The 16636-nt window shown below is 36.4% G+C and overlaps 2 protein-coding genes and 1 non-coding gene across 3 annotated transcripts in view; all 3 read right to left on the bottom strand.

Annotated features, from left to right (window-relative positions):
• The window catches only part of LOC101260798 (nuclear pore complex protein NUP205), a 30846-nt gene extending 20113 nt beyond the window's left edge, over positions 1-10733 (bottom strand). The window contains exons 1-9 of the mRNA XM_010315389.4: positions 10252-10733; positions 9509-9604; positions 7369-7443; positions 4751-4855; positions 4555-4665; positions 3977-4136; positions 2864-2949; positions 2176-2298; positions 1869-2099 (exon numbers count right to left, since the gene is read on the bottom strand). Of these exons, the coding sequence (XP_010313691.2) occupies positions 1869-2099; positions 2176-2298; positions 2864-2949; positions 3977-4136; positions 4555-4665; positions 4751-4855; positions 7369-7443; positions 9509-9604; positions 10252-10392 (1128 nt within the window). The 5' untranslated portion in view covers positions 10393-10733. The remainder of the gene's footprint in view (positions 1-1868; positions 2100-2175; positions 2299-2863; positions 2950-3976; positions 4137-4554; positions 4666-4750; positions 4856-7368; positions 7444-9508; positions 9605-10251) is intronic.
• On the bottom strand, positions 7945-8048 carry LOC112940584 (small nucleolar RNA snoR100). Its single transcript, XR_003244922.2, has one exon. It is a non-coding gene; the product is annotated as a small nucleolar RNA snoR100 (small nucleolar RNA).
• An 816-nt stretch (positions 10734-11549) lies between the features above and the next one.
• On the bottom strand, positions 11550-16540 carry LOC101261988 (beta-glucuronosyltransferase GlcAT14B). The gene is made up of 4 exons (XM_004251514.5): positions 15750-16540; positions 13887-13962; positions 13681-13796; positions 11550-12375 (listed from the first exon to the last, which is right to left on the bottom strand). Exons 1-4 carry the CDS (start codon positions 16279-16281, stop codon positions 11861-11863), a joined length of 1239 nt encoding a protein of 412 aa, XP_004251562.2. The 5' UTR covers positions 16282-16540; the 3' UTR covers positions 11550-11860.
• Positions 16541-16636: the final 96 nt, after the last annotated feature.

Consider the following 16636-nt stretch of genomic DNA (forward strand, 5'->3'; position numbering starts at 1 on the left):
TCGTGGGCGCACCAAAAAGAAATAGGTGATAAGCGGTTACCCCTCAAGTGTACAAAAGCATTTTCTACTCCTTGAAAAGCTATCCTGGTTATCTCTCCATATGGGCCACATAATATTACATTGAAGGTGCTTACTAATAGATTAAAGAAGGTCTTGTGTGAGATAGTATCTACTTTGCAAAATGTTATTGTGGAAGGCAAACATATTCTAGATACAGCACTAGCTGCAAATGATGTGGTGTGATTCGAGAAGAAAGCAAGGAGAACTCCGGATTTGTGCAAACTAGATCTTGAAGAGACTTATGATCATTGTGACAGTGAAATTCTTAACTTAATTATTCTGAAGATGGATTTTGGTGCAAGATGGTAGAAATTGATCAAATTTTGCATCTCAACAGCCAAGTACTCATGAATGGTAGTCCATGTAGATTGTTCGGTGTGTGAGACTGTGCACCCCGCTTTCCCCTATGTTTTTCACTCTAGTAACGGCCTGATGGAAGCATTTAACAGGATGATGCATAGAGTTGTAGCAGGAGGTTACTTGAGGATGTTTTCTCCAACAGTAGCTTGACAATGTACTGTAAGAGTGCCATACCTTTGTTTGCAGATGATACTTTAGTGTTATGTGATACTGACAATGCTCATTTGACTTACTTGAGACAAGTGTTGACATGATTCCAGGTGGTGTCAAACCTATAGATCAATCTTAGAAGATGTGTGATCATCCCAGTCAGCTTGGTAGAAAATATATAGCTCCTAACACAGGTATTAAATTGTAACATTGGGTCTTTTTCTACAACATATCTTGATTAACCACTAGAAACATCTAATAAACACCAAGCAGCTTGGAATCTGGACATAAGAAGGGTATAAAAGAGGCATGTAGTTGGCAATGAGGCCTATCCAAAGTGGAAAGAATGTGTTAACCAAGAGTACACTATCATCGAGTATTCCCACATATTTCACATTGTTGCTACATGCTCCAGTCAGGTTTACGAGGAAGTTGAAAAACTTGAGAGAATGATAGATTTTCTTTTTTTCTTTTTCTGGTTGGAGAGATTGAGAGATTTTCTATGGCATGGTTCAAGCGGATAGACGAAGTTTTACATGGTAAATTGGGAGTCTACTACCACATCAAAGTGTTGGTGTTGGTATAGCTTTGGGATTAAAGATCTAAAGGTTTTTTTTATAAATGGTATACCTTGGCATTAAGGAATGCTGGCTATCTCTGAAAGCGTTACAAGGGGAAGAAAAATAAAATCTAGATTACGGAGAGCCTATGAGATCTACAAGATCTATTTCCTCTATACAACTTCCTTTACACCACAAAAACAGTGTGGATAGGCAGTTCCCTTTCACAACAAGGATGGGCCTTGATTTGTCTTCAAAGCATCTCCCAAACTCTCTCTCCACACTGACCACCATATGCACACTTTTTGGAAGGGAGATAGAGGACTAAAAGTGCAGAATCTCGGAGTTTCTGTGATGCTCAGACTCTCCAAAAATTAAACGCACCCATGTCGTTCCCTCCAAAATTGCAATGAGTTTCATTGTTGTGTTGTTGTTCGGATTTGGGGGTTGGGGGGGGGGGGGGGATCACATGTCATGTTAGACCAGAATAATTTTTTTTAAACAGGTAACTTCGTATATTTCTTCACAAACAGTACACAGGTTGTACTGAAAACCATATACACAAATTTTACTTCAAAATCCTGCTAACTCCTACCTAAATTGAATCTAGAACATCAATTATGGAGATAGTGGCATTTAAGTATATTTGATTACACCAGAATAATCATAACAGGGATAAGGAGAATTGCTAAGATAAAACATCAGTAGTTGCTTAATCAGAGACAAGTCAATTCTCACCTGATAGGCAGGAGTTAGGAGGATCTTATTCAGCCAAGACAGGAAGACATTGTTGGAGAATATAATTTCCAAGCATGAATAGATGTTCCTTATATCATTATTTGATGAAGCAGTTGCTGATGTATCTTTTGCATCAATCCCGTCATGTATTAACATAAGATGTACAACCCATGCACTCCTTAAGCAATCAAAATAGCCCTCAACAACAGGATCATTCCCAGTGACCATTACCTAAAAAAAGATATAGAGGGTTTTGAAAATGACAAACCATTGGTAGTCAAACATTAAAAGATGGTTGTCTGCTTACAGATTCCTGAAATTCCTGCCTAAAAGCTGCATCACGGGACAAGACTGATGTTTTATCAGGTACTGCACTCAATGCATCTGATATGAGAGCCACCACAAGGGAGAATAGAAGACTATATGTTATCTGCAGTTTTTTCAAAGGAGGATCAGATAGAAGTATAGAGCGAAATACTGAAGAACAAGAAAAGAGGGATAGCTAGAGGGTACATGCCATACAGTTCAAGATAGAAAATAGTTTCATTCCATCCTCTATTCGGCATTTGAAAAAGAAAAGGAGAATGTAAAGAAAATCTAGATCTGATAATCCTAAAGCAAAACCCCAAAATCAAAATACTGGAACTCTTAAAGGAACAAAAAATTGAGGTGGTATATAGAGACTGAGGCTGAGCTTTAAACCCCAATTCAGGTACAAGAGTTGAGATGGTGTATAGAGACAGGCTGAGCTTTAAAATCCAATGCTGGCGTCTTCACGTAGTTTGACTTATATATATATAGAGAGAGAGAGAGCATAAAGTGGCACTTGGAGAAGTTACAAGGTTCTTATGTGAAAGGATACAGCTTCAAAAGAACCATCTATTAAATGCCCAAGATTCGATGATTTAACTTCCCAGCCAAGCCACTACTTCCGAATTTGTAATCAGTAATTCATCATTAAGCTTGAAAAAACCATGGTCAAAAACTGAGAAAACCTGATGGCTTAAAGTGTCAGTGCTACCACTAAGCCCTGCTGCACTATCCTTTAAAGTAGAAAGGACGTCCTTCACATCTTTAGGGCCTACAATGAGAAAGAGATAATTACTTTTTCAGTGGTAAAGAGACACATAAATACAGAATAACTAAATTGCTGTAAAGGAGAATAAATGAGATGTGGAGCAGTCCAGGCATATAAGCTATTCCTGACTACACTAAAAACTTGAAACACTGGCTAACGAACATTGCTCATTTTGTGATGTACGAAGCACATTGTACACCCATTCAGGGGGACAAAGTCATGCAGAGAATCATAACGGGGGAAACCACAACATTTTTATAATCGTGGTAGCCAGTCCAATTTGTGGGCACCTCGACTATTGCATTAAGTACCTGCTACCTCCCACCAGCACAAGTATTGATTAACTCCATCCCCAAGGCTTAAGACAAATGGAAACTGAAGAACCACAATATTAATATAACAATCAAATGAGTACAGTTTCTTCTACAGCGCAAAGCACATGGAGGATGTTGACTTCAGTGTTGGAGTCATATGCAGATAAATAAGGCCAGACAAACAGATATAGCAGATTGATGGGACTCTAGCGTACACAACTTCAAAAACATTTAACTAATATTTATGAGCACACAGAAACATACTTCAGAAACATACAACTGATGTCTGATATTATGATCATGTAATCGTCTAAAACGATGTGACAAAGCATATTAGCTAAATGCTTGCTGTACCAGGCTTCTTAAACATGAAAATAACACTTGGTTATGCACAAACAATCTGTATCAATCATCGTCAAGTAGAACTAAAAGAAAATATTAGAATGATTAACCATCCCAGTGATCCATTATAGGATTTACCCGGAAATCATCTCTGGCAACATATTTCCCTGAAACCATGCAAGCCCAACTAAAACGAAGAAAAGATAAGCATATCCTTATCGGGAGTTAACTTAAGCAATCATAACTTACTAGCCCACACAATAATAAAAAGAATAGTGCCACTATAAGTATGTCCTAATAGAAACAATTTCTATGACTAAAAAAACTTGGAAGTGAATAAGGATAAGATCAAAATATAGCCATCCATAACTTACTTGCACGCACCACCAAAACAGAAAGGACAAGGCAATGAGCCAGAATGAGCCTTTCCCTGGAAACAACAGCTCTCCTTTCCACCAAAGCTCCTCTTGAATCAAGAATATAGCGTTCACAGTTAGGCCCACCCAAACCAGATGGCTCTTCTCGATTGAGTTCCTAAAGTATACTCAACATATAATATCAAGAAACCATCAGCATATATTCATTCACCTCACTTCTGTCAAATGAACAACAAACAAATTTATGAACTCATGTTTCACATGATCACGTGCACTGAAGGAACATTCTCAGTATCATCGAGAGGACAACCGTCCTAGGTTTTTGAAATTACCTGAAATTTAATTTAGATGACACTGGAAGATACTTTATATCAAAAATACGACTCTGAATTTGTACTTAAGGACTTACTAGTGAAAAATTTGAACAGTTGACTTGAAGGAAAACCTACACACACAAAACACTCTTCCAACAAAAAAAAACTGTCTATCTAAGCTCTGTCGATAAAGATGGTAAAAAATGAACAGATGTAACTCAAAGGGATCGACATGAAAGAAAATTAAGTTAATCAAACAACCTTTATGAGTGAGATTAACCGCTTTCTAACTCCAGCATTAATGAGATCGTCCAAAAATCTCTGAATATCTGCCACAAGATCAGGTTCCAGTCCTTGATCAAGGACAACAGCCTGCAAAATAACTTTTAGTCATATCTAACAGGCAGCTAACAAGAGATAAACTTCACTATCCCTAGAAACTAAGAAAGAAGTATACCCTCAACAGTGTGTAAAGTGCTGTTATAAGATCTCTTCTCTCTGTATACCACAGTCCAGCTGCGAGGCGGAATATCTCTAATGGCTCACGTCCCAATAATCCCCACTGCATGCATCAATAATCAGAAAGAGAGTGAAAACTGGTCATGAAAACAAAGTGTTGAAGAAAACTTCTTTATCAAGAAGAACTTATAGGTGGTGACTGAAACCCGAATTCAGCTCCTAAAACTAAATGTACTTAAGTCGGAGATGTCTAGACAAAAAGTAACTTCATTCTTTGAAGCGCTTAAGATTATTGAGCTGTCACATCATGGCTTGAAATCTACCAGCTTAGTGAACAGAATGTCTCAATAGTGCAACCTTCTGATGGGTTGTGATAGTGATACATCAAAGAAGGTAAATCTACAGCACCAGAAAGAACACCTTAATTTATGATATCAGTTAATACAGAACCTCAACTCTTTTGGCAGTTGTGTAAGGGTGGAAGCTACATAAAGGAAGGGCAGAAGGTATGTCATGGGTGATGTCTAGATCTGTAAATGACTTGTTGCTGCAGGAAAGATGTAAGAAGAAAAAAGAATAAGCAGGAGATAGAATGTTGCTCCTCTGGCTTTGATGTGGATTATTTGGAGAGAGAAACAGGAGAGTATTTAAATGGATAGAAATGAGTTTTGGTCAGTTGAAATCCATAAGGGTGGCCGAGTTGGTTGAGTAGGAGATCTCTCAAATAAGGGGTCTAAGGTTCAAAAATCTTTGCATGCCTTCTCGGTCAAGCTGCCAGGTGTAGTTTACCTCTCCTGTGTGGTTTGCGTGTTATTACACTGGAGCAGGGTTTACCTTGCGCACATCCAAAGGGTAGCAACTATGGGTTCCCTTTATTATCAGAAAAATGAGTTTTGGACAGTTGAGTAGTCACCAACTCCTTCTTGTTTTTTGCAACCATGCAGTTCCTGGTTGTATATAGGATAGGGTATTTTTGTAGAGAACCATATCGTTTTGTAGGTTCTTTATACCTCTTGTTATGGCTGATTTGACCCTTTTGATGAGAAATCTTGTCAAGTTAATCAAAATAAAAAGGAAGGGACAAAGCATATGGATCAGACCAGACCTAGGACTCAACACTAGATGAGCAGATTTGTGAGCCAACTGAGAAAATTGAAAAAAGGGAGTTGCTTGTTATGCCATATTTCTAAAAATTACATCCAAGCCCCAATGAGCCAAAAGATCAAAAGTTCATATGTGCAGGGAGAGGAAGGATTTGATATATGCCGACGCAATCTCAAGGAAAGCCTACAGTGATCTCCAAAAATAGATATCTTGATTGGTCAATACAGTTAAATCTCATTGGAGGTAGCCAGCAAGGACGAAATAGAAAAGTGGGAACTCTTGGCCAGCGTCAAGCAGAGAGACATGAATAACCTATAGCCTATATATTCTTATTTTAGTTCCTATCCAGATGAACAGACAGGGGAAGATGTTATGTGGTGGAAGGGAAATAGCAGAGGGGAATATTCAAAGTTAACTCAGCCTACAAGTTGATGGATCGGACAAACCAACAAACATACAGTTGGTCATGGAAACAAATATGGAGATGCAAAATACCACATAAATCTCATGCTTCATATAGTTATTGGACAAAGAAGTTGCTCTGACTCCAGATAACTTGAAGAGAAGAGGGATAACCTTATGCTCTAGTTGTTTTCTTTGTGGGGAGGCATTAGAGACCGTGAACCATCTGTTCCTACACTGCAAGTATACCCAACAAATATGGAGGATTTTCAAATCTCAAAGGCATCTCCTGGACAATGCCAAGGAAGGTCTTAGAGAATGCAAAGGACAGAAACAGATTGAGAATTGTCTCTGCGAGTATATGGTGGACTATTTGGAAAGAAAGAAATTCTAGGTGTTTTGAGAACATAGAGAATGATGTCCAGAAAGTCGAGTTAAACTGCATTCTATTGTTATGTTTTTGGTGTAATCAAGTATACTCCATCAACACTTAATCAGTAATTGATGTTTAGACTCAATATAGACTGAAACAAGTGGAAAAGGAGACATCTGTATATAATGGTTCCAGTACAGCCATGTACTATTTTGTGATATAATATAAAGTTACCTATTTCAAAAAAAAAATAGTTGGAAGTGTAAAAGCAGGAGAATGATGGAAGTTCCAGTTATAGGATTATTTGTCCTGACTCCCGAATTGACAGTTGGATCAAGTCAGTCAATAACTTAGAGGTGTGAAAATGAGGCTACTCTGCTACACCTTCGATCGAACCAACTGTTTAAGGAGGTGAGAGATCACTGTGGAGGCTTCCTCCAAACAAACACATAAGGAGGCAGAAAAATCAAACCTACGTGCAAGTGCAACTGTTGGTGGTGGCTAGAAAGAAGCTTATCGAGTCGATGATCACATTGCACATGAGTCAAAGACACTACCTTTATCCCGATAGGGCAAGGACTAGAGGCAACAAAAACAATGTTCAGAAAGGGAAGCAACGCAAATTTTCAAATATCAAAGAGGAGTAAACTGTATAGTACTCTTTGCATAAGCAAAAACTGATTACATAAGAAATTCCAAAAATTCTACAAGACAAACAAATAGAGAAAATGACCTACCTCTTGATTGGCAGAAACAAGCAACCGAACAGAGTCTACTTCATTAAGATGTAGATCATCACTTAACTTTAGGGCCTAAATATCACAAAACAAATTAGAACAATACAAATTGTTTGCAACACCAAAACAAATGTGAAAGAGAAATATTTACAATATGCACCTAAAGATAAAACAGGTGTTCAATTCAAAGACAAAGTAGATATAGAACATTTAAATTTCGCCATTATGTGTGTGAACACAATTTTTTATTACTGTGTTGTCCGCGTCGACTTATATGCACCTCGACTAATTCGATAGGATACTTGCTACCTCCCACACAAGTCACAATTATTTGTTTAGTTCATTCGAGGTGACTCTTGTCTTCCTCTTCCCCTAATATTTCTCCACTCACTACATCCAATAGTTGCATTTGTAAATCTTGCTTGAATTCCTCTAATACCTACATTGACTTTACTTTACACTAGAGACTGCAATGCCAATTGGTCAAGATGCAGTCAGGCGAGGCGAATGAAGAGTTTTTCGTCCTGAAATGGCAAAAGTTTTTTTTCTTTGAAAATGACATTAAAAGATAATTATGGATGTGAGTCTCAACTCATGCCCCTAAATCACTGGGAATCAGAGGGAGCAGACATGTCAACTCTATTTCAATTTTTGTGCACATAACCGTGCTTCCTTCATTCTCAGTATCATCAAGTGCATCGGCTTAATGTGCTCAGATGGTAAGGGTGCTATTAATGAAAATACAAAAGTACAAGACTCTTGAAAGACCAAAATAAACTGATCTATGACAACTAAGCAACTAATTTGTTCCTCCTAAGATTTCTCGAAAAATCATAAACTGCACTATACCATCAATATGCCTACTCTTACACCAGAAAAAAAAATTATGCAAATAGGTGTTCTTGATCCTATTAATATGACTTTTTTGTCCTCCAATACAAGCTCTATTCTTCTCCAACCATAGAGTCCAAAAGATGCAGAGAGGAAAAATGAAACATATTTGTTTCAGATCCTTTTGGAATATGTCTACCTGCCATCATTCTAACAAACCCCTGATGCTATTAGGCATCATCCAAGGAAGACCACAGATACTAAGAAATAAGTCCCAGCAATGCTTGGAGCACATGCACTTCACATCTCAGCACAATGGAATATCTTCCCAGCTACATCTAAAAGTTTCTGCAACCTTCACCACTTTTATTTTTTGAGAAAGGTAACACTACTTCTATATATCCACAGATATAGTTCACCACTTAAGGTTGTAGGTGTGGGATCCTTACCAGATATGGTCAATCAATTTTGGGTACTTTGACCAAAATTAATAAAGAAATTAAGAGAGATACAATGATTTTAACTAAAAAAAATTAGGGTGAAGTCACAATTTAGGTATATGTATTTTATCATTACAAAATATTGGCTGAATACATATGCAGCCCCACCTAAACTCAAGTTAAATTGTGTCTGTTAGACACATTTTGCTAACATGGCACTGTATGTTTGCCACACAATTTTAGCTCGTGAGGCCATCAATACAATTTTTTGTCTGTCTTCTACATTTTCTTCCCAGCATTTAGTAGAATAATGTTCTCTTAGCAGAAGGGTCAAGTTTAGGTTGTAAAGAGATGATGGCTAGTTTTTAGGTGGAGATTATTAACTAAGAAAATAAGATAAGTCCAGTTGACATCAACCCAACAATGTACAATCAAACCTCGTTATAACAGCAAATCATTATAACATCCTTATTTTCTCCAGAGTCAAACTTTCATGTTATATTTTACCTCTCTATAACAGCATTCTACCTGTAACAGTTGTGGCATTTCGTGGTACATTCTTTGTTAAATTACCCGTCTATAACACTCATACTCAAATAAATACTGTGTAGTAACATTTGGTAAAAGGACATAATTATTACACAGAAAGAGATTTCTAGCTCATATTGAGCTACAGCTCCCAAGGTTTAGGGACTTGATATTGCAAAACCGTTCTTGAGTAGATAGATTAGTATGAGCAAGTATCCAATTATAATTTCCAAGGGATTATGATGCTTTGATAGTAATGGAAAAAAAAAGAATTCTTTAAAAAAAATCATGAATTAAGTTACATATGGTATAATGAGAATACAGCACGTGATGGAACTCACAATTTGAACATCCTGATCATCCAGTGAAATTGGGCCAGAATCTGGAAGTCTCACTTCTTTGGACTGGACTTGAACTCGGTCCGAGGGCTTGGGGGGCTACATATTAAGGGGGAAAAGTGAGCTTGGTCATTGATAACATCATTCTTTCACAATAATTTTTCCACATATATTTTTAATTTCAAAAAAAAAATCCACATTTTGAAAGGAGAAAAAAAAAAGACAATGTGAAAAATTCTCATTTTGGCCAAAACATTTCACAGGCACATATTTCTTTCTTAAGCAACATCAACCAACAAACCAACCATTCCAAGAAAATGAAATTCATAGATCAATAGACACAAATAATTACCTCCTAACGCATTGATATACATGCTTGAGTATTCAGAAAAATAACATTTCTACAATCTAAAAAAGAAATTCAATAACAACTGCATAATTCAATCAATCATTCAATTAGCTGATCCCTAAGTCAAACCTAATTAGGTCAGCTAGGCTATACGAATCCTCTATATCTATTCATCAATATTTGAGACCTCCTTTTTTTCATTATGAATGAGGACTCTGTTCTGGTCTACTAAATTTCAACAATAAATAATCAAACTAAAGTTTATTTGTTCCTCATATCTCACACATTCTTATATATATAATTGAGATATCCACTGTTTAAGCTTAAAACTCGTTTTTTTTCCTTGTTCACTTCAATAGCTACACTGACCTACCAAATAAAATGAATAGAAATTTACCGGATAGGAAAGTAGTGACTGGAAAGATGGAAGAGAGTGACGAATGGCGTGAAGCAGCTCGATCCTCTCCGATGGCGTAGGAGGTGTGGAATTCAATACAGTAGATTCAATTAGAGATAGTAAAATCTTCGGGGAGACCATTGTTTCTCTGTTACTCTCAGCTTTAAGCTCCGCTCACCGGAATCTCTGCGTAGGTTTCAGCTCCGTTCACCGGAATCTGTGTGTACTCTTCAGCTCCGTTCACCGGAACTGACACAGTGAGAGTGAGGAAGAAGGCGGGAAGAAAAGCCCTAGTTTAGGGTTTTTGTATTGTAGAATAAAAAAGTAAGATGAAAATTGGTGTACGGAAAATTATTTTGTTAGTATGTTTAAAAAAAATTATATTTTCGGGATGCGGTGTAAAAAAAAAGAGTTCTCGAAGGCGGAAAAGAATTCAATGAATTCAAAAAAATTGAACGAAAAGTCATGTGAGTTGAAATCTCGAATCTAGTCGTGAACTTTTTGCGTTATCATTAATAAAATAATTTTATTGTACACATATAAATGATTAATTTATGATCATAAATTTTAAAAGTAATTATCTAAAAAAAAAGTATGCTTAATTAAATAGGTTCACGTAAAATGAACCAGATAAAATAGTATTTATAGTTCCATTTTTTAAATAATTTATTTGATTATCTATCAATGCGACAGCCTTTATGGTACCAAGGCTGACCCATGAGGAGTGTGAGAGAGTGATTTGACATGATCTCAAAAAGAAGCAAAAGCGCCGAGGAGTATTCTCGAATCCTGATCAAGCCCCTGAAGTTGGAAGATTGCGCATTCGATTATCGAGCGGCGTAGATACACTCTTCCATTTTATACCACCTTATAATTCAACTGATTCTCTTCAAACAAGCGTAAATTACTTTCTTTCTCTTTCATATGCCTTCCCTAATACGTTAATTTAACCTATATATTGGATTATTAGTAGTGACTAAAAATGTTGGAATGATAACTATGTAATTAGTTTTGATATAAAAGTATTGTTTGAAATTCTATATTTTATATAATTAAATAAAATTTTAACTTGTGATATCATGTAGGGTCTATTCCCTCGAGTGATTGGAGGTGAAGTAGGAAGAACATTACGAGGTCTCAAGATCAAATAACCAAACCATCTACCTTGAGGTATAAATGTTAAAACACGCTTAAAGGTGTTCGAGTCAGACACACATCACTAAACCTCAACTAATTTTCACGAGATACTACCTCCATCTTAACAGATATCGAGCACTTAGAAGAATAATTGTGAACTCTTGTTTAAAATCTTGAATGTATTGTATTATAGACTCAATCATGTCTTACAAGAATGTGCCTCATTCAATAATAGTAACATCCATCAGCCATTTGGCCAACAAAAAATTACAAGCAACTGCTCAAAAGAAGAAAAAATACATCCTATAAACCATACATTTCTACTCCTTTCTTAACCTTATAGCAGTATATAAGTATAGATGCTCCATTCCCCATTTATAACATCGTTCGAGGGGAATAAGCAACGATGAACTGATCCGTTATTCAACCGAAAGATTTCCATTATAGCACGCGAATTGCAACCAGTCAGGAACTAGATGCAGTGCTTTGAGCTAAAATCTTTATCAGACAACAAACTAGAAATAAGACTTTTCATTCTCTGTGCACCTGGTCCAGGTCTCAGTGAAGTTATGTTTCTTAGAATGTACTGTGAGATTGTAGCGTTGGAATCCCCGCCATCAAACCAACTACCAGGAACAAAACCATCGACTTTGCGCCCCAAGAGCTCAGAATCAATCTTGTCAAGCACTGGTTCATTCCTGTGGAATTTTCTGGCGAATGATGCATTGCTGTCGACCATGTTCTTGTAATCCTTAAGAGTTAGAACATGTGGATGTTGCTTTGGAGGGTTATCCCAGGATATGAAATGAAGGTCGTGATTCACTGTAGTGTTCAGGAACTCTTCTGCATTACATATGACAGTGTGGAAATATCCTTCAGGCGTTGAAAGGAAGTTGGCATAGTACATTAAGACTATTCTTGGAAGGTTATCCCACCCCCATAAAAGGTATTCCATAAAGGGGCGAGAGAGCATCGTCCAAGCAGAGCCTGAGGAAAAGCGATAGCATCACAATTTCAAAATCTCTGATATACTATGTATATTGATATTTGATTGTATACAGGCAAATATTTATAAACATAGGACAGAGTGCAGAGTGATCATACAGGAGCAAAAAAGACAGAACTTGACCTACAGCAACTTGTTCAAAGTAAGAAACCATATGCAAGTGCAACAGAATAGTGCTTGCCAGAAATGAGTTAGTCTGACTACCCCATTGATAAAGTATTCATTTTGATATTCAAGACGAAATGAAAATGGCAGTTTGAAATGTCTTTGCTTTCATCTTTCTGTTTTGCAGTAGGAATTCTCAAAAACCCTTGAGAAGGAGCCTGAGTACAAGGAAATCGAGGCAAATGTCTGAGTTTTTCCAAAAGCTTGCGTAATCAGGTCCAGTATGATATCTTTCCCATTTTCATACGATTTGACAATTCAGACATTCAAACAATCATGTTTTATGTTATAACACAACATAGCTCACTATAAAATGTGTTAAGAGATCATAGTGTAGTATGGGGAATCACACTTGAACTAAGCGAAAACAACAGTGTAATTGCATAAGTGGACAATCAAAAAGGACAGCTGATTCTCAGGCAGTAGTAGGAAGATAAGGTGCACCTGGTTTTGTAGTTTTAACTCTTTGTAAAAACTCTTGGTATCAAAATGTGCAGTTACTCTACAATGTTTATTCATGGACCATATCAGGGATAACCAACGAAAGGCCATTTGAAAGAGTTTTCTCATGCTTAAGGCCCCTTCAAGAAAGTTATTTGTGTGATATTCCTAGCACTTAAAATTTTACGTTGTTCGGTTTCCAAACCAACCATTTCCTCCACACCCAAAAACCCAATGTTTTTCCCCTAAAAAAGTGTATTTCCCCTAACATCTATACTTCCGTGTGGCCTTATTGAGAACATGAGTCTGGCTATCATGAACTCTACCTCAAGTTAAGGAACGGAAGAGACAGTCACCCCTGAGGAAATTCCAACATATTATCATTGCATAGAGTAGAAAGGATGAAAAGGAAAATTCATGAAGTGTATTTGATACTAAGTTGTTAATTCAAGCAGATTCGAAATCCAAATACACATGACTAACTCACGGAAATCCTATGGAAGAATTGGCTGAAAACAGGACTAAAACCAACCCAAGGAACAATTTAGAGGTCCTTTCCGGGGAGGCTTCAGACGATTAAATACGGCTTTGAAAGCTGAGAATGGCGATTAAGAAAACAAAGCAGCCAAAAGAGCTTGATTGCTTCCTTTTGCATCAACACAAATGCACAAAATTCTCACCTGTGAATAGTTTAAATGCTGTTGGCATACTCCTTTTCTGCGGGATCCAGAAGAGATCTGATTTATTCAGGCTGTACAGCCCTGAATCAATTATTACAGGCCTGGCTCTGTGATATCTACAAACAGAAATATAACATTTTAGTTAGCTAAACACACTAAATCTCACCAAAAAAAAGTTGATTGATCAAATGAAAAGCTCCACATACTCCTTCCATCCAATGTCACTTGTATGCTCAATAAAATTAAGTTCTCTTGGCACGGTTGAAAAAGTATGAAGTAAATCTGCCAAACACAATATCAATGCACAGGATCATTAGAAAGACGGTAATCAATGAGCCAGTCTACACATATATGACGTTAGGCTCTTAGAAGAATTTTTAAGCAATGTCCAATTTGGAGTAGCATAACAATAATGCTAGAAGTGTTCAACAACAATCTATTTCACACAAAAGCACCTCCCCTCCCCCACTCCCCTAAACAATCAAAACAAGGAATTCAACCAGTTAGCAATCAAGTATACCTCAACTCCAAACTAGCTGGGTGGATACATGGATATTTTGTACTTTGTAGGATCTATTTAGGTTAATTCTTCTAGTTGATCTTTACACAAATAACCGTCCGATTCACCATTTACATTTCCAAGCTAGTATACATGGATTATACGCAGTTTTACACATATTTATAAATGGAATACACATATTTCAAGTTCGGCTATTTTAGTTTAAGCAGTTGGATGGACGACTCTTTAGGTTAATTCTTCTATTTTGTATCCATTACATTCTATTGGGCTCATTTCATTCCAATAAAAAGAATGTTATTTTTAAGACAAATTATGATTCTCTAAGAACTCACTTTACACGAACATACAAGTCTTTTCTCAATGAACCAGTTCCTGAACTTGTATAAAATAGTTGCTGCTTAAAATAAATTTGTATCAATGTCAAGCCTGGATCCAATAAAGTTATTAATTTATAGTAAAGGAATTCAATTGATGTATCAATCAAGTACACCTCAATTCTAAACTAACCTTTGGCTACATGAATGTTCTGTATCCATCACATTTTATTTAGGTCCATCTCATTTGAATACTCGAAAAGATATGTTATTTAAGAAAAATTAGGACTATCTTAATTCCCACAGTTATATTTACACAAACATACAATTCTTTTACAAACTAAAAGAGACTGCCCTTCATGCTGCTTCGTCTACTGGAATCCTTCACTACTATTTCGACTTTCACCACCACAAATAGCCAAACATAACTGTAACCATAATTCTAGCTACCACTTATAATAGAAGCATCTATACAGATTTGAGACTGAAGAAAACAAGTTGGCGTCACCTATCATTAAACATAAAAGAAGGCAGCAATAGCTAGCAAGTACCACAGTTATTCAATCCGAAAACCAAGAATCTCAGCAAATGAAACTGATATTCAAATATTAAGCAAATGCTCCCAACTAGTCCAGCAAAGGATACTCACTAGCAAACACACAGATAAGGGCAAAGATATAATAAACAGATTTCAAAAAATAGTTTTTAACTACATAAAGCACTAAGATTAACTAACCAATCCCACTCACCACCTTCCATCAGCTTAATACCAGCAGCATGAAGTGCATTACTAACCATAGTAGGTCCTCTATAAGTAACCAAATCAGATCTCACCACTACTCTCACATTCCAAACTTCAACAAACAAAGTTACCCTACAAAGTTCACCAACTCTAGTTGGCATTTCCTGTGTTGAAAATAAAAGAAATGAAGCAATAGCAAGCAAGCACCATTATTCAATCTGAAAACCAAGAATCTCAAGCAAATGAAAGTAAGATTGATATATTAAACTAATGAAGTAAGTACATGAAAAAGATATATAAGTTAATTTTAACCAAGTATAAATAGCACAATTTTCCACTGAAGGGTTCTGAACCCCCTTAGCTCTACCTACTCCACACCTGGTCCCAAGTCCCAACTAGCTCAGAAAAGGATACTCACTAGCAAACACACAGAAAAGGGCAAAGATAGATCAAAAAGATTGCAACTTGCAAGAACTAGTTTTTAACTACATACCATCTTGTGTCACCAAAGGATAATCAGAAGCACTGAGATTAATGAACCAATCCCACTCACCACCTTCCTTAAGCAAAATAGCAGCAGCATGAAGTGTATTACTAACCATAGTAGGTCCTCTATAAGTAACCAAATTAGATCTCACAACTACTCTCACATTCCCAACTTCAACAAATAAAGGTTCCCTTTTTACAAAGTTCACTAACTCTAACCTCTCATCAGCTGGTGCTTCAAGGTCTAAGTGTACAACATACTGGTTCAATGGATGGTACAAAGCCTTTAATGTCCTCTTTAAGCTCTCCCCATCTCCACTTGAACCAGAAATCAAATATGCCAATTTGGGTATTGTTGAAATAGGTCTAGTAGAAGGTATATGTAGTTTAGATTCAACAAAGATTGGAACTTTAGCTTTAATGGATGATTTCTGAAATGGGGTTTTAGTTGAAAGAGTGAAAATGATTAAGAAAAAAGATATTAAAAGTGCAATAGCTAAAGGAACCATCCATTTAGTTTTCTTTATGGTAAGTTCCATTTTCTTGATCTGCTATTTCAAGATTCTATATTGTTCATGAACACTAGTAGTAGTACTACCATTCTTGACCTTTGTTGTTGCTTTTCACTTGAAAAAATTATTTTGTCACTGTTCATAGAAAGTAGTAAAAAGGCATTTTTGTTGTATAACAAATCTTGTTTAATTCTCTAAACATGGTGATTAATGGAGTTAGTGGACCCCACCACCAACACAAGTGTAATGAAAGGAATAATCTCTCTTTTTCTAAGGCAAAGATCTATATATGACCATGTTATTTAATATATTCTAGTTCAAGAAGTCATTATTTTATAACAGAATCAGCTTTGAGTTTGAGTTTTGAATATAAAAAAAAATT

Source organism: Solanum lycopersicum, chromosome 12, assembly GCF_036512215.1.
Source record: "Solanum lycopersicum chromosome 12, SLM_r2.1".
Lineage (NCBI taxonomy): Eukaryota > Viridiplantae > Streptophyta > Magnoliopsida > Solanales > Solanaceae > Solanum > Solanum lycopersicum.